Source organism: Podarcis melisellensis (assembly GCF_964234715.1).
Source record: "Podarcis melisellensis genome assembly, chromosome: 3".
In the NCBI taxonomy this organism is placed as follows: domain Eukaryota; kingdom Metazoa; phylum Chordata; class Lepidosauria; order Squamata; family Lacertidae; genus Podarcis; species Podarcis melisellensis.
This window is the reverse complement of record NC_138530.1, coordinates 48,432,029-48,453,912: the sequence shown is the minus strand read 5'-3', so window position 1 is coordinate 48,453,912 and position 21,884 is coordinate 48,432,029. Positions and strand designations below refer to the sequence as shown.

General features: G+C 41.5%; 1 protein-coding gene across 4 annotated transcripts in view; it reads left to right on the top strand.

The window, feature by feature from the left end:
• Positions 1 to 21,884, top strand: part of FAM120B (family with sequence similarity 120 member B) — a 33,667-nt gene that overhangs the window by 8,790 nt on the left and 2,993 nt on the right. For all 4 annotated transcript variants that reach the window (XM_081906856.1, XM_081906859.1, XM_081906857.1 and 1 more), the window contains exons 5-9: positions 2,134 to 2,306; positions 4,162 to 4,254; positions 18,585 to 18,791; positions 19,978 to 20,086; positions 20,480 to 20,620. In XM_081906856.1, the coding sequence (XP_081762982.1) occupies positions 2,134 to 2,306; positions 4,162 to 4,254; positions 18,585 to 18,791; positions 19,978 to 20,086; positions 20,480 to 20,620 (723 nt within the window). The remainder of the gene's footprint in view (positions 1 to 2,133; positions 2,307 to 4,161; positions 4,255 to 18,584; positions 18,792 to 19,977; positions 20,087 to 20,479; positions 20,621 to 21,884) is intronic.

Sequence of the window (21,884 nt, the reverse complement as noted above, 5' to 3'; positions counted from 1 at the left end):
ACCTCTTTCTCATTGCCTGCGCATGAGAATAAAACACATGTTTTGGAGCACCGTCTCTCTTCGTGCTGTTGCCATGTTGGGAAAGCACATTTTGTGTGTGCTCTGAGATATCTTGCAATTCATTCTCCTTGGTAAAGAACCGTTTGTAGATCTTCACAATAGAGGACCGGAAGTCCACTCATCTAGAGCTCCAAACCATGGTAGTCACGCTTCAGGCACAGTGGGCTGAAGGGGAAGAGCTGTGTTTGACTCCCATAAGAATTCTGCTCTCTGCACACATATAAAGAGAAAAGGATTGCAAGTTTAGAGAACATCACTGTTGCAGAACTGTAAACGATGTATTAGGGCTTTACTGGGAACAGGCATATTTACACCAACTTTTATTTATATTTAGGGAAATCCTTTGTATGTTTTATTGGAAGTAAGTTCTTACTATATTCACTAGGAAGTAAGCTCCACCGAGCTTATTAAGAGTTTGGAGTAAACATGTTTAGGATTGTATTATAAAACATTTAAATGATTGCCAACTTTACTCATTTCAATGGAAGTTTATCACACTGAGTCTTTATGGCGCTCTTTTCAGTTTTTCCCTGGTCTGAGTAATATCCAGATAAGCTATGCAGAATACACCCATTGAACTCATTGAACTTTGATTATTTTTCTCATACAAGTCTAAGGGGGGGGGTTGTCTGAAATAAGGTCAACAGCTTACAGGATTTCCTAAATAAAGCTCAACAATCTTGGGGGTTTTATTAAAAAAGCTCATCAATTTTTGGGGTATCCTGGAAATATGGCAGTATATATATATATATATATATATATAAAGTAGGACATTGAACTAGCAGACTACTCAATTTGTGGGCAATTGAAACTCTTCTAGAAAATTGCATTCAGTGGTATTGCTCAAGCACCAATTTTCTCCAAATTTGAGGAGCCATTCTTCAGAAATTTAACACTGAGGGTGATGGACAAAATATTTATTTTCTGTTTTGTCTCCCTGGGCAAAAGCACCATTTGGTTAGTGAGTTTTGTTGGCCAAATAAACAAACATTTATTTCACACCCTGTTTGACACCTCAACACTATAGTCATTTATAGTGGCCAAGTGGTTCACCCAAAGGAATGCAACTCCTGTTTGTAAGGAAAGGCAGATGTGTTACCATCTTAACTCATCTTAAAACTGACATCTTTGTCTATCTGAAAGGCCGGGCAAATAGTTTTATGGCAGGAATTTATCTAAATACAGCTTTCTAAACATTGTATTTGTATTTCAAACTTTATATAACTCACTTTGAAAGTTGAGGAACACTAATGCAATAGCAATCAAGTTTTTGGTCACTGGCAATAAGATATAAGACAAGTGGCGTAAAAAGGAGTCTAGAAGTAATGCACGCATCTTTATATGTTCATGGATGCATTATGACTTTGCATGCTTTCATTCTTGCCAGGGAATAAAATAATAAACCCTGTTGTCCTTCACTGTTAACATGAGGCACAAATGAGTTTTCATTTCAAGAGACAGGCCTTCCAGGTTGCAGCATGGTTTGAATAACAGCAGCACACCAAACACAGAGGTGACATGCTGGGAGGGGAGACATTTAAATGGGTCCTTTTGGGAGTGCTTGCACACTGTTTGGTTCTTGGGTTGTAGGAGCCTAACATTTTCAAGAAAAGGGAAGTGAAAGGATCATATCATCGTTGCTAAACATGCATCTTTGTTAAACTTGCAGCTGAGTGAAGTTTTTCACGTGTGCAAACAAATCCATTGTATAAATAGCACAGATTTTTCAGCCCTGTAATCCTGTACAACTGTAAGATACAATTTCCCCCTCTATGAAAACTTACAGAGATCCAGGGCAGCTGTCGGGGTCAGAGTGGCAATATCTTTTATGTGTCGTAAATCTTGATTCTAGGTATAAGTCATTAATATTTCATTATAGCTGAGGGGAACATTGTTTTTGTTTGTTATTTATGGTGCGTATTTTTGTGTTTTTATATTGTAAACCACGCTATGATCTTTGGATAAAGGAATTTAACTAATTATAATAATAATCTCGAAAAGGCGAGTAATTCCTGTTAAAACTTAGTCACAGCTTTCTTCTACAGTGTTTGAAATAGTGGCTTTCTTTTCTAGGTGGCACTCCTAGTTTGAGATCCCTGTGGCTCAGCAGTGGACCCGAGACTGAAAAGCTACGCCATTGGACATTTCTGGCATGCTTTCAACTGCAAGACATAGCAGAGGAGATCCAGGCTCTGGAAGCTTCTGTTGCTGTTGTCTGCTGCTTGTTACTGTACCTCTTCTTACAAGTAAAGAAAAACCTACTTTTGTGACTTTTCTTACTTCTGCCTGCAGCAGATCTATACGGATTAGTAAAGGGGTAGCCAACACAGTATCCTCGTGATGTGTGGACCACAATATGCAACATTGCTAACCACTGGCCATTCATGTAGGGGCTGGTGCAAATTGTAGTCCACAACACTGCAAGGCTTTGGCTATTCATGGATTAGGACAAGTATGTTGCGAGATTGATTTGTGGGGGGAGGAGAGAGAGAGACTGTTCCCAGGCCTTTGCGGGATTGATTTAACTGATGACGATGAAGTTCTTCTCTAGGAAGTCATTCTAATGGTCAAACTGCCATGGAAATAGATTGAGCTTTCGTAACAAAAAAAGAGCAAATCTATGTCTTCCTGGAAGATAGTGATGACAATCCAGAAAGCTACTTAAGGTTAAACTTCCCTGGGTTTCCAAAGCAGCTTGACATGCAGTGTGAACAGAGGCTGCTATTTGAAAATTACTGAAGTACAGTAAACCCACATCTTACACACATTTAACCTACGCAATTTCAACCATATGTGGTTGAATGCAGGCTGGGGAGGGGAAAGCTCAGAGGTGGGATGAAGCTTGAAACCCCAAGTGGACATGGTGTGAAAAGAGCTTTTAAGCTCTCGGCCATTTTTCCTGGGAAAGTCCAGCACAGCACTACTTAATTCCTAGGAAAAGAGATGCGAGGAGCTCTCCGAATGGAGGCACACTTTGTTATCTGGAAATCCTTTTCTTTAATCACTGATGGCTCTCTGTGTGTAATAACTCAATGGGGAAAGAATGTACCCTTTACATGCTCAGAGGCACTTGATTCTTCCCATCTTTCAGGGTGGGTCCTTACGTACAAGGCCTGACTCACCTTTAGAAGTCGTTTTTTATAGTAATAATTCAAAACTAACTTTAAAATAGACAAAGATATCCATCAAAGCAGTTTTTCAACGCTATAAATCCCCGTAGCCTGCAGCGAAGAGGCAACTAAAGGAAATTGCTGTCACATGAGCTTTTGTTCCTTCCTTTGTCCCTCTCATTCAGATCCGATTGCTTAAATTTCATCGGCTTTCTATCCATGTTTCTATTAATTTAATCAAAACATTAAGGAAGTTATTAAGAAAAAGGTAAACCCCTTTCCCCTCAAGCTTCAGTGCGGCATTGCATGAAATAGCTGTACTGATTAACAGAGCAAAGAAGCAGTCCTTTGTATAGTAGTTGTACAGTTGTTCCAAAGTAATATTTGATGGATTGCACCTAAAATGCTTGAAGCAAATTATTATAGCATAAGCATGCCATCTGTCTGCGAATTCCCAGAAACCACCAAAAAAAAGCTTCAAGTCAAACTCAGAAACCCCCTTAAAGCCTGTAATAGGTGATTTAGCTGTGATTCCTGCTTTGCAGGGGGTTGGACTAGATGACCCTATGGACCCTTTATAATTGCTTTATAATTGGTAAAGACACAGCAAGTGGTTTGTTAATTGTACCCAAGGAAGTTTTCCCAACGTAAGTGCAAATCCTGTCTTTTCTCAAATGTAGGAACAGGAGAAAAGGCTCAGCGTTACGGAAGGCCAATGGGAAGTGTGAATGTCTCTGTGGTTCATTATAAAATCCTCAAAGAAGATGGGAGAGAGGGAACCTTTAAACTGATCCTTGAGCGCAGGGTGATGAAGTTGGTGGAAGTAGGGCAGAGGAGCTGAAGTTGCGAAAGCAAATTGCAAATGGTGTTTCAAAGAACTACAGCTGAATAAGGCCATGGTGCAAGACTGGCATTCCTGTAGCAAGGAATTTAGGTAATGGGGGAAGGTATGAACTTTTTACATAGCTCTGAGCTAAGATTTCCCCCCTAGGTTGACAGCCTCTCCTTGGAAGACTTGAACGCATTTCTAGCTCAAACTCTGTGCCTCGAGGGGAAGTCGGCTGCTCAGCTTGCACACTTGCAGGTACAGACATGACTCATTTACTAATGCAATACCAGTGGTAACCCCTAGATGAGCAGCACATCGCTTTCTCTTTGACCTTTACTCTCACTCAATGGTATTGAGGAGATTAGATTTAAGGGGCAGGGTGCCATTCAGTTATCTTAGTTTATTTGCACTCTTTCGTTACATAGACAAGGATTCAAGCCCAAGCCCCTATTCCAAAGATTCGATGTGACCTGCCACATTTAAACCTTCAGCTTTTCTTTTTACTGCCACCCCAAAATAATTGCCTTTCGTCTGCTCAGCCCTGATCTCATTCAAGCGCTTTCCCCCCGCATCAACTTGACGCTGCCTCCTTCTGCTTGCAGTCAAATTAGAGATGCCATGGAATATTCAGATCCCTTCATTTTCCTGGCTTGCCTAGCTCCTCATAAGCCTCTTAACGATGGTATAGTGATATAAATGATGCTGATTATCTAGACCATATCACTGGAACATGGGATTGAGACTGCTTTGGTCACCTTGGCTGATAACCTAAAATGGGAATTGGATGGGAGGGAGTGCATCCCTCTTGGTTCTCCTGGACCTCTTGGTGGCTTTTGATGCCATCCACCATGGTAAATTTCTGGATCTCCTAGCTGGATTGGGCCTTGGGGCCTGTAATAAAATGGTTCTGTTTTGGGACTGCAGTCCTTGGCATGCAGTTTCTCTCAGGGTTCTGCCTTGCTTCCAGTGTTATTTAATACCTATACAAAACCACTTAGGAGTTTTGGATTAACTTGTCATCAATACGCTGATGATATTCCACTTTAATAATAATAATAATAATAATAATAATAATAATAATAATATTTTATTTATATCCAGCCTCCCCAGCTGAAGCCGGGCTCAGGGCGGCTAACAACAATAAAACAGTACAAAGCTCCTTGCCATCTATGGCCGAAGAAGTAGCTGGTATCCTTGAGCCCTGCCTAGATCTCTTAGTGAGCTGGAAGAGAATGAAGAAGCTGAGATTTAACCCAGACAAGCTGGGCCTTCCGTTGGTCAGTAGAAAGTCTGACTTTGGAATTGGGATTCAACTTGTTCTGGGAACGATTGCACTCGCCCTGAAAGATCAGCTCAGGGGTGCTGCTTTATCCTGTGCTATCCCTGGATTCCTGGGTTGTATTTGCACAGTTACATTCATCCCTTGGACCTATCACATTTAGACTACTTTAGTGTGTTCTATACAGGGCTGCCCTTGGAGATCGTTCAGAAGCTTCAGATGGTTAGGCTGCACAGTATCAGGAACATAGTACTCTGATACTGAAAGTTCAGCACTGGTTAGTGGTTCCTGATTGTTTTTCAGGCTCCATTCACCTCGGAGCAAGAATATTTCTCTGCTCTGCAATTTGAAATGGCACAACTTTTTAATTTAATTTTTAATAGTGTAACTACTTGTAATGTTTTAAAGGCAGCTTTATTGTTGGTTCCATGTTCTTAGGCTATTTTTATTGTTTTTGACCTGTTTCACACTGCCCTGGTGGTTTACAGAAAGCGGGTATAAAAATATTAAGAATAAATAATGAAATTACGTTGAAGCCTTTGCCTTTACTGTTCAAAGGAGGAAAAGAAGGACAACCCTGTAGAGAGAGTACAGGCTTGGATTTGAACACTCAGTTCTTAATTTAGCCACGAAGCCTATATCTCCATAAAAAGAAAAGTTACCCATGTTGACCCGTAAGAAAGATTCCAGGAGCTTGCATGCTATTTTGTGATGTTTTGATTAGCCCAATAAAAGTTATAGATAATATGGATTTTGGAATGTATCTCTATAGTTCTCAGCGAATTGACATAGTTTTAAGGAGAGTCACAAGCTCTTCCCTTGCCCTCCTTAGTTTAGGAATAGCAGTTCTGCTTCCAACTACAGAGTGTTACACATTGCTCTCTGTTCCACTAATCAGGTGGAAAGCCCCCTGCCACTCCCCTCTCTGTAAATAATGACAGGGCCTTCCTTTTTTCAATAAGCAGCTTGGTGTATAAAGGAAGCAGCAAGAGACTTCTAGTCAAGTGACCATAGACTACTCCTGAATCAGCATTGCGATACTTAATATATTGGTTGTATAAACTTAAATGGAAAATCAGCTTCCTGTTAAAAAAGACGAAACAACTTATTTGCAAGGAATGTGCATAGAATATGATGTTGCTTGTCATTCAAGCAGTCTGTGCCATAGTTATTTAAAATTTTACCTAGGGCGCGTGGCTTTGTTTTATGGCAAACAAGCTGTGGTTTTTATTCCTGCCTCTCTAGCAGCTGCAGGCATATGCTGCATACAGGGGAAGGAAGTTTTAAACATGGGTGGGGTTCTTTACCGAACAGCCTCAACTTGTGGAATTTAAGTTTGCTTTGAAGAGACACACAGGGCTATTTTGAATACTCCCTCTCTTGATAAAAAGGTGAATGAGCCACATGCAGGTCGTGTGTCTGTGCCATTTCCCATTGTTGGCTGGTGTATTTACACTGGAATTCCATGCATGCTCCGCCTGCCTTCTGTGTCTTGTTGGTACCTGCCTTGTTCCCCCCAGCTAAAGAAACAGAATTTTGGTTTTTTGGCATTTACGTCTTCTGCATTCATCAAAGTATTTTTATGCCCTGCAGAATTTGCATTACATCTGCATAATGTAGGAGAGAAAGCAAACACTATAATTAAACCAGCGTAGCTGCTAGCTAAGGGAAAATATTTCTCTTTGTGGAAAAATATCACACACGAGCACAGGATTTTCTATTTCAGAATCTTGAAGGGCCTGGCTTCATGGCCTTATGTCATAAAAGACATAAAGCAAATGGACCACGAACATGAAATGCTGACATATTTTATAGATGTGTTTATGAGCACTTTTAAATAGATTTGTGGACGGATCTGAAGCAACGTTTATCTGAATGACTTTCTCTAGCTGTATGAGTGTTTGATGTCTTGTCTCACTTAGAGCAGAATATTATGTGAACAATCTCACTTTGGTGCTTACTATTTTGTTTGTTTGTGTGTGTGCACACACATGTTTCTGTGGGAACTTCTAGGCCAAAAAAATACCAATTTTAGGATATTCTTGTATGTTTGTCTCAATGTTCTGATGACCCCCAAAGATGTCCATGTGCAAGGCTTATCATATCCCTGCTGGAAATACGATTTAAAAATTTTATTTTTTCAGTGCAAGGAACTAAACAAGATATGTCTATTTTTATTGCATAATGTATTTTATGGATAAGTATTCAAATTTAATAAATAATAATAGAAGAGAAATGAATATTTATGTAGCAAGTAGCTCAATAAATTCCATATAAATTACTAACTTGTATTAAAATAACATAAAAGTATTCACAATCTTTTTCTGTTTATGATAAATTTATTTGTTCTCCCCTTCTCTCTTTTCAAGTTTTTATTACAATTAAAAAGAAAAGTCAGAATGTATTGCAGACCATAGGATTTATTTTAGCTCTGCTTTTGTCTTGCTAGTAAGCTAGAAAAAGAGAGAAAGAGAATAGCCAGGTCTAGATGTACCAGAACTCAGTTAATCTTTTGTTCTGTCTTAGGTTGCAATCAACAGGACTTACATCTGATAGTAGGGGAGCATTTTTTGGTGAGAAATTTGTGGTACAGTGTTGGGGTATGGTTATTCTTGAAGATGTTTCTCCAGTGGTTCAGAATCGACATGTTGTCACACCCACAAAAGCTGTGGGTTGGTGATGGTGGGCTATTTCAAAATGGTCACCATCTCACTCGGAAAATTGGCAATATCTTCCTCATGTGCTACTGGACTGCACAGAGTCATTCATGAATCAGCCTTAATGCCGTTTGTAACTTTACAATGGGTTTTGATGGATATAATCTGTTGTCAGTGCTTCCCCCCCCACCCACCGAAAGATAGGCCCCAGTACTCACCATGAAGTTGTTATAGTAAGTGCCTCACTTTTAAACAATAAGAGGTGCCAGTACTGCGTGTGCTTGAGTACCCCTGGGGAAAAAGCACTGTCTGTTGTTATGATGATAAGTGCAAACATTAAAAAGGGGGCATAAATATCCCCAAGAAGAAATGTGTCCCTATGTCATGCCACAAACCTGCCACAGAACACATAAATCTAATCAATTGTTCCTTTACTAAACAGGCATGTACAGAATTGTTGCTGCAAATGAGTCAAATGACACCCATCAGCATTGGTCAATGTAGTGCTTTTGATTTGAGCAATTCCAAGCTGTTGAATCTGCTGCGTTATTGATAGTAAATGTCAAAATGGTTGTTCTCCCCATGAAAATACACGCAAGCTTTATTACGTTTGTAAAAATAAAAATAAAAAAGGAAGTCAAAATGGGTTCAGGAAAAGCAAAGCAGTAAACTCATAAATGTATCTCATAAAATGATCACTAGCTTCAAATGGAACTCTTCGGGGTTTTAAATAAGTTTTGCAGTGTGAACCTAAACCATAAAAAATGGTTGACACTCTTAAATCCCTTGGAAATTTATGAGACTGAAGCAGTTCTCTGTGCACAATTCCTTTTTGATTTTACTAAGGTTTAGGTGTGCTTTAATAAGGCACTATTCAGAATGGTCCTAGTTGTCAAAAATAACCCTGTGAATACAGAATCAAATACAGCAGCAGTATTTTTAAATATCATGCTCTTGATCTAAAGAGTGGTGTAACAAGTGCATGGAGGTAATATTTTCTTCCTCGCGATTCTGAAACCAGAGAATGAAACTGAACGGTGGGAGATTCAGGATAGACAAAAAGAAGCAGTTCTTCACACAGTGATTAGCTAACTGACATTTGCTTCCATAAAATAATCATCACCAACTTAGGTGGCTTCAAAAGGAAATTAGACAAATTCATAGAGGATAAGGTTATCAGTGGCTACTAGTCATGGATGTAGCTTGAATGCTACATCCAGAATCAGAGACAACCTCACCTGTCACTGGGAACAACTGTGAAAGATGGCAATTGCCTTCTTGTTTGTTTATGGGCTTCCCATAGCATCTGGTTAGCCACCATAGGAAAGAGCACACTAGCAGTTTTTTTCAAACAGCACCCTCCCTTTCTATTCTTTGCTTGCTGTATAACAAAACACTTTCAAAATCCAGAGAAGCTTCAGAAGCAGGTGTGACGCAAGAATTGCTGTTTTAAATAAACCAGACTATATGTATTAAACCTAAGCACACTGAAAGAATCCCTTTCAGGTCCTAGCCTATGTTTTATTTATTTTGCCTTAAAAAGAGAGAAGGGATCATTCTGAACAAATTATTAGCAAATTACAACTGTAGTCATTATGATTAGGAAGGTAAGTTGGGTGTGTAACTGTAGGCAATTTACCATGCAGTCCTCTGCACTTCCATTGATAAACAAGTCCCATTGAGTTCAACATAGCTCACTTCCAGATGAGTGAGTGTAAACTCCGAGAATGAGTCCCGTTTGGCTCAGTGGGACTTGGAACAATTACCTGTTGGGTTGCACAGTGATTCAAATGAGTGGAGCCCATTTCAGGTTTACTCCTTGCCAAATCCAGTGGCGAAAATAGGGGGAATGAGAGCTTCAGAAGGCTGCCCTACAAAGCCCCGATGGAGGGAACAAGCAACTGCAGGAGAGTTAAAATTCCCTGTTAAATATTATCCTAACTTCTGGTGTGATTGATATGTAATGGCTGGGTTGAAGAAATTCTGAAAAGCATTCTTTCTTCAGGTTAATCTTAAAAAGATCGTATGAAGAGGGAAGATGTGTTTACCTGGTTAACAGAGCTAAGCCATGTCCTGTTTAAGAGGTGACCTGCACTCTTAAGTGGCAGGTGCTGCCTAGGCTTGGGTGTAGGATGGCAGCAGGTGGGGGTGGGGTGGGGAAAGGAGCCTGTAGTGAGGATGCCATGGCACTGGCACCTGCTTCTCAACTGCTCTGGTCGCTCCCCCCCTCCCGTCTGCACCTGCTTGTCCATACTTTGTTACTGATGGAATGCATGTTCATCTGCCTAGGGGTTCAGGTGGAAGGCCAGTAGTAAACTTGAAAAAGAATGAACAACATATGGGGCACAATCCATTTAATTTTTTTTCTCCTCCTGCACTGAGTGTACATACTCTCTGGGTGGCTTTCACAGTAGAACCCAACAAATAAAACAAGGAAATTGAAAAGCACAATAGAATCATTTTCCCAGACAAAGGTCTGGGAAAATAAAAAGGCTTTTGGCTGGCACGGTAAAGGCTGTCAAGTGGATGGCATAGGACCCTTCCTGGGGAGAGGATTTCATAAACGGGGTGCCATCAATGGGAAGGCCCACTCCTCAGTTGTCATCCACCTTGCTTCTGATGATACCTGGAAGAGGGCCTTTTAGATGATGATCTCATTGGACAGGCAGGCATCTGAGGGTGAGGGTGAGGCAAAGGCGCTGAAGGCTTGAAGAGGCTGTTATGTTTTGTGGAAAGAGCTGAATTTGAAGCTCATGGCTGTAGAAAGGTCACTTTGCTAGTACTAAGGTCACTTTGCTAGTACTAAGGACCACACTACGAACACAGAGCATGCTCACTCAAATATTATTTACAAGAAAGCAGTGTAGAAACTATTTGTGCACCGCATCCATACTGGCAAGTCAGTATTTGTGCTATGTGTGCTACAGTTTCCATACTGAAGTGTATAGTGAGATAATCCCTGATGGTACTGAAAGCTGTAAAGCTATCCCATAGCCCTTTGGTGATTGTGTTTTCAAAGCATTCTGCCTAACTTTGACAAAGGGGGCACTGTAGACTCTGTTTCTGTGTTTGGGGACAAAAATGGAATTGATCCCTGCATCTATGAAGTTCCATACTTAGTTTTTGTTGTGTGCAAGTAGTTCAAGGATGCAAGCTGGATCTTCAGCACTATTCTAGGATGAGACATATATGAGTGGGGACAATACAGTATACCTTTCCATTATGAATAAAGGTAAAGGGACCCCTGACGATTAGGTCTACTCATGGACAACTCTTGGGTTGCGGTGCTCATCTCGCTTTATTGGCCGAGGGAGCCAGCGTACAGCTTCTGGGTCATGTGGCCAGCAGGACTAAGCCGCTTCTGGCAAACCAGAGCAGCACACGGAAACACTGTTTACCTTCCCGCCGGAGCGGTGCCTATTTATCTACTTGCACTTTGACATACTTTTGAACTGCTAGGTTGGCAGGAGCAAGGACCAAGCAGTGGGAACTTACCCCGTCGCAGGGATTCGAACTGCTGACCTTCTGATCGGCAAGCCCTAGGCTCTGTGGTTTAGGCCCAATTCCATTAGAGGGCTACAAAAACCTGTGTGGTGTAGTGGTTAGGAGCGGTAGTCTTGTAATCGGGTTTGCGTCTCCGCTGTTCCACATGCAGCTGCTGGGTGACCTTGGGCTAGTCACACTTCTCTGAAGTCTCTCAGTCTCACTCACCTCGCAGAGTGTTTGTTGTGGGGGAGGAAGGGAAAGGAGAATGTTAGCCGCTTTGAGACTCCATTGGGTAGTGATAAAGCGGGATATCAAATCCAAACTTTTCTTCTCCATATGAAAGCTAAGTTTCATGCTCCCAGTGACTTGCTGAGATATTGACTAACATGAAGTACGCACCAAGTTGTGGTGATCTGAGATGCACTGCAAAGGTGCGTCATACTTTTTCCAGGACATGCTTAGCTTGAGCTAGACACTTGTCTGTGATGTGTCAGAGAATTCAGATAGCTAGTCCCTATGTCTAAAAGAAGAAAAAGCAGTGTTGAGAACTGATTCAAGAATTTTGAGTTCTTTGTGCTTAAAAAATAGCATATTACAGTTTCATAAACAAAAGCTAGTCCCCTTTTAAAAAGAAATCCCATCTTTAAAATATTAACTTTTATTCCCCGTTGCTGTAATATCCCAGAACCAAACTGTTTCACAAAAGCTTAACTCCCACCACAAGCGATTAAAATTTCCCTTCACTGATTTATTTTGTTCAGTTCCAGATTTAGTTCATTGATCTATTGGTTAAACCAATTAAAGCTTGCAGCCCTACAAAAATGTCACACATGCCTGCTTTGCATGACACGTTAAGCCAAACCTTTGCTTAGGGAGACTGTGCAAGCTCATGATTAGGGACAAGGGAGCATAGCCACAAGTCCCCAGTTTGGACAGTCACCTTGGCCTGGTTCAGCCTGGCAGCAAAAAGGACCAGAGAGGAGTAAAGCTGCCAAAAGCTCTTCCCTGGAAGCCCACACAGTCATGTGGTCCCAGTAAGTCAAGCTTTGGCTTTAGGAATCTCTGTGGTGACTTTAACCTCCACTCATCTGCCTTGACTGTATATTACCAGCAGAAGCTCTTATTTTTAGTGCTGAAGAGCAGTGGGAGCCCACATATTTTGTGGCTTGTTTCTGTCTCTCTATCTGCTACAATTAATTTGAGAAAATTATTTAACTGTGGCTTCTCAACCCCCAGCAAATGTCAATACATTTTAGTGCCCCCCCAGTACAGCATGATTCACTTACTAGAGTGCGGTGACTTAAAGGGACACCAATGCAGAGTATATTGCAGTGAAGATAAGATATTGCTCACAAACTCCCCCTTCTCACATACTTGCAGATTGTATCTTTTTAGTTCTAATTTTAGCTTTGTGAAATTAACAAAAGTGAAGGAGCGACCTGTGTGGACAATTTGAAAGTTATGGTTCAGGTGCTATCGCGCCGCACAAACTTGCCAACAACATAAAGCAGGCCCAAACAGACATTCAATTAAGGTGCTACGGACAAGACTGGTCTCAAAACAAATGGTGCCCCAGGCAAGGAACACACCCAGATTTCCCCCTCCATTTAAATACCTTATTTCTTATTGTGTTTCTAGCCCATTTCACAACTCCGATCCACTATCTACATCGTATAAGTCAATGAAAATGCAAGCTAGAACCTGTAAAACTGTATTTGTTCATGCCATATAAATTTTCTGTATTAGTTGTTTCAGCTGCTGAATGACTTGTTGAGTAGATAGACTGTCCCTGGCCTTCCTGTCACCCAATATCCCAGGTGGTCACCTGACCCTAAATCTATCCATAAGCCTATTGCAATCATGCCATGAATGGCTGCATGTGAATGGTTTAATGGCGAGACCACTGTATAAGGACTTCCTGCATAGCCCATACCTTCTAGCCTGATCTGAAAACTTTTACACAGAAGGCATCTGTAGTACATTCATAGACTCTATACAAAGTAAAAGAAAACTGTGACACTCTGAAGAACTTCATTGTGATAGCTATTAGGAACTAATCACATGTATGAAATAAAGGGCCTTGCAGAGGTACTGCCACTAAAATAAAGCTAAAGTTCAAGGTGTATTTGGAACAAGATCTGCAACACTGCAATTATTTGCTTTCTTGTTAGCCTTAGTTCTTATCTTGTTTTATTTGATTTATGCTGCATTATATATGCCTGTTCTTTTTAATGCTTTGTTTGTCAGGAAACACAGTACCACATCCATCAAGAGTAAGGTATTGTTAAGTGTAAAATATTATTTCCTTTATTGGGTAACCCTTCTAGGTGTGTTGCACCTGAGCAGATGGTCAACTTGCTCAAGGTATTTTTGAGAGTTTGCATTAGTGTTTTATAGATATCTAAAGTGATGTGGATAGGTGTTCTCTTTCATTTTAGACCCAGAGAAGTTTTACATGGAAAAGATTCTGCTTGTACTTTTCCTTGCAGGGCTGATCATTTTGTTCATTTTGTAACTAATAACGTTAACTTTAACCAATCAAACACCTGCCTGCCTCCTTCAGTTTATAATAAAACCACTTTACAATGTATGTTCATTGTGACATTATGAAAACTGTAATGTTAGATATAGGTATAGACATGGATATATGTATGTAGGCCACATAGTCTGAAAACCACTTTTCATGCTACCTGTTTGTACTTGAGTGTGGATACTCAAATGCAAATTATGTACATATCCAATCAGTGTAAACAACATGCATGGTTGGTAGGAGAGGTGTGTCTTCTCAGAAGTGGAATTTGGTAATAGATGGCTGCTTTTGAGTTTCAAAAATCAGATTTTGCAGGATTTCACCCTTTGCAACAGCAATAATAGCAGTTGTCTAGCACTCTAGACATTTTCAGAGCATTTCGTTTCAGTATGCGCTGCAAAAAGCCAGGTCAGCATTTTCAGTCCCGTATTTCAGATAGGGGTGTGTGGCCTTCTTGTGGCCACTTAGTAAAAGCTCATAGCAGAGATGAGATTTCAGCTGGGGATTTCTTGTCCACACAGCCCAGTCTCTTAGCCTCAACCTCTCTTAGCTTGTGGGGTATGTGTGTGTATAAGGGAATGGACCATAACAGCATGAAAAGAGCCTGCTAGATCAGACCAATCACCCATCTACTCCAGCATCCTGCTTTCACAATGGCCAACCAGATGTTTGTGGGAAACCCAGGGAGCAGATAATGAGCAGAAGAGCACTCTCCCCTCCCATAGTTTCCAGAAACTGGTATTTGGAAGGATTGCTCCCTCCATCTGTGGCAGCTGACCATAGCCATTGTGGTTTTGCATCTCTAATTCTCACAGTGTACGTGAGAAGGATGTTTTCCGCTTGTGCTGGTCATCAGCTGGTCCACACGGCAGGTGGCACAATCCATCCATCCTTTTTCCTTGCAGTTCTCTGTAGTGCACTTACTACTCAGTGTCAAAACAGGAGTGCAGGAAACCGCTCTGTGGGGGGCAGGTGCCCCAAAATGAATCCCTTTGAGCTTTAGAAGTGAATTTAACTGATTTGGGTTTTGATTAATAAACAAGACTCTGTTTGTAGTAAGTCTCTTGCTGTGTTTTTGATTTTCAGGGTCTTTTCATGCGACACAAAAATGTAAAGCGATATTGAAATCTTTGTTTAGGTTCACTCCAGAGCCTTGGCTTACAGTAAATATCAGTTTTGTTCAACCAAAGTATCACTTTACACAAATCAGCCAATGAAGCACAGTAAACAAACTTTCCGAGCATATATAAACCCCAAACTGCTTTTCTGTTTACTGTTAAATATTTACTGTGTGGAGCATTAGGGACATTTAAGAACTGGTTATTCTTGTTTTGTCCTTTCAACAGATGCCTTAGTTGGTAAGACCCTCCTTTTCAACTGCATTGTGTTTGCTGCTGCCTTGACTAAGCAGGAAGGACTTAACTTAAGCTTTAGTCTTTTGGGTATATCCTATCCTTGTTCCAAGGTGCACAAGATGGCATGTGCCCCCCCCCCCCGAGAATCATACAAAATAGGTTAAGCTGAGAGACGGTGAACTAGCCCAAGTCACCCTGTCAACCATACCAGCCTGACATTAGTAATGCTCACAGTTCTGAAATCTTAGATATTCAAGCTGGAGGGTCACTTCTATAATGTTCATTCTACCATCATGTGATCTGCTCATTTGCATGGATTGATTTATCTGACTGACATCTTATATTTACTGATTCTTATATTTCTCCTTGTCAGCATTCATTCAGCCTTTATTGGCATAATCCTTGTCAACATTTCCCTCATTGCAGGCAGAGGTAGGTGGATATGTGCCACTGTTCATATCAATGAGGTTCATCCTTGATTTGGGAATAAGCCAAGTTGCCCTTTAATTTTTTACTTAACAAACACTAACATCCATACAACCATCTGGCTGTAGCTATCAGTCATTTAATAAAAACATCTACTGCACTTTCTTTTAAAGACATCTTTAACAGGTTTAAGATTACCATTTAAAGTCATTGAAAATAGCTTAATCTACACATAGCTCATGCATAACAGTCTTAAACACCTTCTACATTGGGGGAAACAAAACTGCTCTGTAGACACGCAACTATGTTTGAAAAGATGAGTGCTCCTCCTCCTCTTCTTCTTCTCTTCCTCCTCCTCTTCCTCCTCCTCCATTGTTTTCCTTTTCCCAGGACCATGGAGTCAATGGATCTTTTTTACTTTTCCAAGGAAAGCATCCTTCAGCCACTTCTGCATGGGAGCTGTGAAGCTATTCCATGCACTTGAGGCTGCATGACAATAATGGGGCCCATAACATGTTTTCCCCTGAGTAGGAAAATCCCATGTGACTGTGAAGGGCACCACAAGTATAGTAGAAAAAGAAGCTGGTGTCTTTGCCCAGTGGTTGATTGTTTGCATTTAAAGCTAGGGTTCTGTTACCACACTGGTTTATGCAAGTATATGTGTATGAAGAAAAAAAAAGGTGCTATTACATTTTTTTAAAAACCGATGATGGAAAGCTTGCCTAGGCATGGATAGTACCATATGGTAAGCTCAAATAGGCTATGAGTATGAGGTGGGAGCAAGTTCCCCAGTCGGGTTCTCTCGATTGTAAAAAGAAAGGGGACCAGAAACGTCTCTTCGGTAGGATCTACACTGCTGGTGTGGCACCTAAAATGAATGGGACTGCCTATCACCAGTAATTAAGTCATCCATCAAAGACAAAATGCACACACCTCACAGCAAGAGGTGGGGCTGTGTCCTGGCTCTCCTCGTGCCATGGGCAAAGGGTTTTGACTCAGCTAGGCATTGCTGGAAAGCATTCAGGCAAAAGCAGCTTGTGTATAGGTAGCAGTAGGATCCCTCCTGCTCCACCGTCCCCACCATCCTTCCCCCGGTCCTTTGATTTCTCATTATGTGTTCCTGGGAAGCTGCTGCAGCTGGCACAGCCTCCTTGCCATTCAGGCAGCCCCACACTGAGCACATTCTCAGGGTTGCACATGTTTGGTACTGCTGGGATGGTAAACTAACAGCAGGCCCGTAGCCATGGGGGTGGAGGCAGCTGTGAGTCCCCCCATGATAGTCTAGGCTTCCCACCCCCCCAGCCTTTGCTTATGGAGAGATAAAGAAAATATCCAGGCGTTATTCCACCCAGTTGCTCAGTAAGAAGTAAATGGGCTCCTTCTCTTCCTGGGTTCTTGGTGTGAAAGCAGTTGGACGTTAAAATTAATAACTAGTAAGTTGATTTAACCAGTTGCCTGTCTTTAAAACATCAAAAGGATCATATCTGGCATATTGTTATTTGGATGTTTTGCTTATCCTCTCTGTGCCCTCCAATATACCCAGCACAAAATGTCTAGCTACGATATATCCAGCTACAAGCAGGTCTGACTACTTGTCGCATCTCCAAATCCAGTCACTTTTTTGGGGGGGGGTGTCTAGTGGCCTTCTTTGTGTGATGTGCTCCAACAATACTTTCCCTCACTTTTCTAAGAATTAGATAGGTTTGTCTCTTATTTTTCCCTGTATTGGGGGGGTGGTTGTAGCCACAGCATCTTCTGTATGGCGGAGGAAGGCAACAAGACACATGACTACAATTCGGAGCCATTCTTCCTTCCAGCTCCTGCTTTGAGGCATATGCAGTCAGTGCTTCATTTATCCCCATCTCATCAACTAAACATTGCTGTCAAAATTAGAGATACCGGCCTTGTTTGCACGTCACAATAAGCCAAGGCTGGTGGCTTTTCATCTTTCATTGGGAATGAGTGGCATGCTTCATTCCTCCCCTGGCAGAAACCAGGAAAGCTTGGTTTCTCATGGCATCTGAACCTGGGGCCATGGTTTGTTTCCCCCTAACAAATCAGAATTGCAAAACATTCCTAAGCTATGGTTTGTTGTTGGCTTCTGAATTCTACCTTGTTGGGGAGAAGCAAACAACAATCCTGGGTTCAGATGCCGTGGGTAGTAATTGCAGCTTCCTGGTTTATTTGTCCCCCTTGCATCATAAATATAGCCCTGGTACAAGTGGAGAGTGGAATGGAAAATTATGGAATGTACTTCTGCTGTACCTATGTATGTATGTATGTATGTATGTATGTATGTATGTATGTATTTACTGCCCTTCCTCCTAAAGGAGACAAGGGTAGCAAATAGGAAGCAAAAAAGCAAAAATATTTATTTAAAACATTTTAAAAACAATTCTAATAAAGATGGAGACGAGGCTTAAAAGGCTGTTTGGAAGAGGGAGGCTTTCAGTAGGCACAGAAAAGACTGTAGGGATGGCACCTGTCTAAAGGGAAGATATTCCAAAGGGTATGCGCCACGACACTAAAGGCCCAATTCCTACATTGCATGGAACAGACCTCCTGATAAGATGGTATAAGTCAGGCATGGGCAAACTTGGCCTTCCAGCTGTTTTGGGACTACAATTCCCATCATCCCTGACTGCTGGTCCTGTTAGCTAGGGATGATGGGAGTTGTAGTCCCAAGACATCTGGAGGGCTGAGTTTGCCTATGCCTGGTGTAAGTTGTGTAGGGCTACACCGAAACAAGCACCTTGAGCTTAGCTCAATAGCTAATTGATATATTATTGTAACGGAATCATGGTAAGCGCAGGCAACAACTCCTCTCTCTTCCCTTTTAAATGCTTTAACAGCTTGCTCAGGTTGATTCAAGAGGTGTCCAGCTTGGCTCTCTCTTCATACGAGGCCTAGCTCTGATGATTAAAGCCAATAATACCTGTGGCCTCCCCTTTAAAGCGGATGACATAATGGCGTGGAATGTATTTGATGGAAAACTCTTTCACACGAAATACCTGCAAGCCCACAGAGGATGCTCTTTGCATGATCTTTTGGAAGGCAATGTAAGTACATAAGCTTGGGGTGGGGTTGTTTTATTTAAAAGAAAAGCAAGCTTAGTTTGGGGATAATTTTTATTTTAGGAAAGCTAACCCTGATTTCTTTGGAAAATAAAAGAAGGTTTTCAGTGGTAGTACTTCACCTTTGCAAACTTTTGTGCTTTTCCAGCAGTGGAAATCCACCTTGTCAAATTGAAGAGAGATCCCACTTGCTAATTGTTTCTGTTGCTGATGTAATGAGCAACCATCTTCTTCATTTTTTATTTTGGTCTTGAGCTGAAAATCTAAAGCTTACTTGTTTCTAGTTCCTTTGCCTTTTTTCCATTCTGAGAGCCACATTCCCAGGCAGGGTGGGTAATGTTAATTATTATTAATTCATTAAATTTGTATACTGCTCTTCATCTGAAGGGTAGAGCAAAGTCCCTTACAGCCAGTGTCAGGATTCTAATCCAGATCAGGGCCCTGTGCCAGCAGTTCACAGCATTTCTGTGCTGGTTGGGGAGAAAGATAAACCTATCCTTCTGCAGGCAGATGACAATTATCCAGAGACTGGAGGAGATTCCCCATCCATTAGGGCCTTAAGTCATACATAGACTATTTGGTGAACCTGGAGGTGCTCATTGAAATCACACTGCACAAGTCTCTCTAGCAGCTCTGCAACATAACTGACCTGACTGGAAGCACACAGTGCTGAGCTAGAAGTGAAAGGATGTATTGACACTGAGTCCCTAAAGTATAAAATAAAGGTAAAGGGACCCCTGACCATTAGGTCCAGTCGTGGCCAACTCTGGGGTTGCGCGCTCATCTCGCTTTATTGGCCAAGGGAGCCGGCGTACAGCTTCTGGGTCATGTGGCCAGCATGACTAAGCCGCTTCTGGCGAACCAGAGCAGTGCATGGAAACACCGTTTACCTTCCCACCGGAGCGGTACCTATTTATCTACTTGCACTTTGACATGCTTTCAAACTGTTTGGTTGGCAGGAGCAGGGACTGAGCAACAGGCGCTCACCCCGTCGCGGGGATTCGAACCGCCTACCTTCTGATCAGCAAGTACTAGGCCCTGTGGTTTAACCCACAGCACCACCCGCGTCCCTAAAGTATAGCCTAGATAAATGTTCTGGGGATTTCAGTGTGGCTTCTCTGAAAACGAGAGGGAGAGTTTGCCATTGCTTTCATTATTTCCTTGTCTGCAGGAATCTTGGCTTGCCAAGTTTCAGGATCTGATGTCCCTTATTTGCAAAACTTGCTCAGCAAGAGGCAGGATAATTCAGAGCAGACAGCGACTGGACAGGTTTATGACAGGTAGGTGCCATGTGAGTTCTTTTTGCAAACCACTTTGAGGCGTGTGTGTTTGCATTAACGGACAGTTCGTGTGGGAAAAGAAACATATATGGCAATATACCTACAAGGTGTGCATGGTTTCCTATACATATCTGTACAGAAAACTCACCAAATATGAAGCTGTCCTACGCATGCCCACAATAAGGGCCATGTTCATTGCTTCTGTGCTTTTAAATTGCAGTAGTTAGTAATTTTCAAGTTTTGCTTAAAGCAGAATATCAATAATTATATCAGCTGAAACTTTAAATTAATTTATATGCTATAACTTTCAGTTAGTTAGCTTTCAACTTGAGAACTCTGGATTTTATTTTGTTAGTGCGCTAGCAGTTTCAAGTGTCATAAATTCCTTTCCAGAGAGACCAGGAAGGGGAAGAGGTACTCACTTTCGGAATCCAAACAGAATTCCATCTCGTCCTTATCGTGATCAGGGCAGTGACTCTCTGTGGTGGAGAGACCGTCAGCCCCCTGGCCATTCATCTGAATCCCAGCCTCCAGGTAAAAAGAACCCAGCTTATAGATTAGCATTCAACTACATACTTGCAAAATCTTTCACTCCATCAATATTTTGGTATATAAAAGCATGTATTAAAAGACTTTAACTTAACCACTGACAAGCTGTTAGCTGACTTCATACAGTGAAATGTAGGAATAGGTGAGGAACCAGCTCATCTTAATTATGCATCAGTGACATTTTATAATAAGGTCACAAATAGATTATTGCATCAATAATAACAACAAAATTAAGCATCTCCCTCCATCTATTCTAAATCTGCCCCACATATGCAGGCAAAATTTTCCTGTTCAAGCAGAAGCTTTATGTCGTTTGTTTTATTCCAGTTTCTTAAGGAATTTCAGTGGTGTGTTGTGTCAATCGCTTGCAGTTTCAGATTCTAATTTGTTACCCAATTCAGTATGATTGAGCTTTTGTGCAGAATCTCTATTTAATGGGTCTTGGACATACTTGAAAGTGAGCTTACAATTGCAATAAAGGGTTTTCCTCTTTCAAGCCTGAGATGTATTCAGTGTGATTAAAATATCACACTTAATTGTCTGTAATTTTCCTCCATCTCACCACCACAATTTGGCAGCCCTATATTAGTCCTCTTGTAAACATCAAGCTTAGAGCACCTGTTAATTTATCAGCTGAAACAATGCAAGTTTAATTTGCCACTTTAAACAACTGCCTCTCTAACAAAGTCTTATATCTCTGTATGTGACTGATTTTGGGGTAATTTGGAGGGATTATGACAGCCCAGAGTATGGAACCAGGCCAAGCCTTTTCATGGCTTGGGGTGAAAAAGGCCTGCATAGCCAATCCTCTTGCATCATCTGAGGTTGCCTGAGCAGAGAGGAGGCTGAGCACTTTCTCTGGAGTTCTGTACATTGGGGCAAATGGCCACTTCTACCAACATCACCCAGCCTACAACCAATCCATGGCCCATCAGCTTCCTCCTCCCTCATGTCAATGTTGCTCTTGCAGAACTCAGCAGGGAGGAGGATGCGAACAAAACTAGAATTTGTTGGCTTTGTCTGTCATTGGCTCTGGCTCCTGCTACTGGTGATCTCCCTGCAGTCTCAATGGGTACCAGCCATGACCTGGTTCTGTGGTGGGTATTTCGTTCTTCTCCCACCCCCAGAAGAAATTACAGAGAAAAACAACTAAGTTGAGAATTCAGAGGTTGTGCCCCTTCTCACAGCATCCACTGGCCAGAAAGGAAGGAACCAGCATGATTTGGATTTCCTAATAGGACAGTGAATT